At 49.2% G+C, this 2,441-nt stretch overlaps 1 protein-coding gene across 2 annotated transcripts in view; it reads left to right on the top strand.

Moving 5' to 3' along the window:
- SCARA3 (scavenger receptor class A member 3) overlaps window positions 1-2,441 on the top strand; it is a 32,546-nt gene that overhangs the window by 19,190 nt on the left and 10,915 nt on the right. For both annotated transcript variants that reach the window (XM_011359350.1, XM_011359352.2), the window contains exon 5: window positions 551-1,594. In XM_011359350.1, the coding sequence (XP_011357652.1) occupies window positions 551-1,594 (1,044 nt within the window). The remainder of the gene's footprint in view (window positions 1-550; window positions 1,595-2,441) is intronic.

Raw genomic sequence — 2,441 nt, 5'->3', positions numbered from 1 at the left:
CCACAATGGAAGGGGTTAGAAGAGGTCTGCTCTGATAAGAAGAACAAGTCCTGTTCTGCCACCAACTAGCCGAATGGTATTTGGCAAGCCACTTCTCTGTGCCTCATTTCTCATCAGTCACAGGAAAAATGTTCCTGCACCATCTTCTCCCCAGTTTATTGTGAGAGGATTAAATAAGATTCCAAATATAGAAATATTTGGGGAAATTGTAAAATAAAATATATGGGAGATTGTAAAAAAAATTGTAAAAAAAATGGGAGATTCTTGGCAACCTCAGAAAAGTTAGGAAGATATGTTCTCGAGATATGGTGCTGAGATGGAGAAAATATTCTAAATCATACATTTTAGGTCATAGTAAAGACATTTGATAAAAATAAGATTTCATAGAGATGGCAAGGCTTTTCCAAAAAGGATCTCATAGCAGGACTTAGGAAAGGAAGAGGGAATAGGAGGCCACTTGCCAAATATACTCCGAAATATTTAATTTAATGAAGTAACTTTTGTCCCATGACCCTTCAGCAACTCAAAATGTTGTCCTTTTCTCCCGAAGATCTGAAAGTCCCGAACAACTGCTCTTTCTGCCATGAGGCTGGGCAGCTGGGGCAAGAGATCAGAAAACTGCAGGAGGAGCTGGAGGGAATTCAGAAAATGCTTCTGGCCCAGGAGGTCCAGCTGGACCAGACCTCTCAGACCCATGAATTGCTCTCCACCACCAGCAGTCAAATTTCCCAGGAGATGGGCAACTCCTCCTTCTCTGTCCACCAGGTCAACCAGTCTCTGGGGCTCTTCTTGGCCCAGGTGAGAGGCTGGCAGGCCACCACAGCCGGCCTGGACCTCTCCCTGAAGGACCTCACTCAGGAGTGCTACAACGTCAAGGCTGCAGTGCACCAGATGAACTTCACCGTAGGGCAGACTTCAGAGTGGATACACGGAATCCGGCGGAAGACGGACGAGGAGACCCTGACCCTCCAGAAGATTGTCACCGACTGGCAGAACTACACCCGGCTCTTTAGCAGCCTGCGCACCACCTCGGCCAAGACTGGAGACATGGTCAAGAACATCCAGGCCACCCTGGGGGCCTCGTCGCAGCGCATCAGCCAGAATTCCGAGAGCATGCATGACCTGGTGATGCAGGTCATGGGCTTACAGCTGCAGCTGGATAACATCTCGTCCTTCCTGGACGACCACGAGGAGAACATGCACGACCTGCAGTACCATACCCGCTATGCCCAGAACCGCACGGTGGAGAGGTTTGAGACGCTGGAAGGACGTATGGCTTCTCATGAGATCGAGATTGGCACCATCTTCACCAACATCAATGCCACCGACAACCACGTGCACAGCATGCTCAAGTACCTGGATGACGTGCGGCTGTCCTGCACGCTGGGCTTCCACACCCACGCCGAGGAGCTTTACTACCTGAACAAGTCCGTCTCCCTCATGCTGGGCACCACGGACCTGCTCCGGGAGCGATTCAGCCTACTCAGTGCCCGGCTGGACTTCAATGTCCGCAACCTGTCCATGATCGTGGAGGAGATGAAGGCCGTGGATACGCGGCATGGAGAAATCCTTCGCAACGTCACCATCCTACGAGGTGAGAACCAGATCGAGGCTGGGCTGCTACAAAGCTCCCAGAGGGCCTTGGTCATCTTGCCAGACCCAGAAGTACCTGGTTTTAGGCAAAACTCCCAGTAGGCTAATACAATCCTGTAGCAAATGTCTGGGGCAACTGGCAGCTTTAACACAAGCCTTTTATAAAGGTGTTATGGCTGCTAACTTTGCCTGTCATACAGACCTGGAATTTTTATATATGGATTTGTTTCCTTGGCTCCACAGAAAGAACTAGGCAGACCCCATCTTTTGGAAGCTCTTGTTTCCTCTCTCCTTACCTTCTCACTGGTGCTCTCAACCATCTGCCCCTCAGATGCCCATCATTCCAGTGTCCTCTTCTCCTACCCTCTCACCCCTGCATTAGTCAGGGTTCTCCAGAGAAACAGAACCAATGGGTATGGCGGGGGAGAAAGAGAGAGAAAGGAATTGACTTACACGATTATGGAGACCGGCAAGTCCCAGATCTGTACAGCCGATGTCCCATTTCAAGTCCGAAAGGCTAGAATCTGCTATAGAACCAAGAAGAGATGATGTGTCAGTTTGAAGACCATCAGGCAGAATTCTCTCTCACTTGGGAGAGAATCAGCCTTTTGTTCTATTTAGGCCTTCTACTGATTGGGTGAGGCCCACCCCATTGGGGAGAGCAATCTCCCATTGAGGAGAGCAATCTGCTTTAGTCAGTATTGATTTAAATATTCATCTCATCCATAAATACCCCTACAGACACACCCAGAATAATATTTGGCCAAATATCTGGCCACCTTGTGGCCCAGTCAAGTTGACACATAAAATTAACCATCACAAGTCCACCCCTTTTCAACTTGGTGCTC

This window comes from Pteropus vampyrus, unplaced genomic scaffold (assembly GCF_000151845.1).
Source record: "Pteropus vampyrus isolate Shadow unplaced genomic scaffold, Pvam_2.0 Scaffold47, whole genome shotgun sequence".
Taxonomy (NCBI): domain Eukaryota; kingdom Metazoa; phylum Chordata; class Mammalia; order Chiroptera; family Pteropodidae; genus Pteropus; species Pteropus vampyrus.
This window is presented reverse-complemented; position numbering and strand designations above follow the sequence as displayed.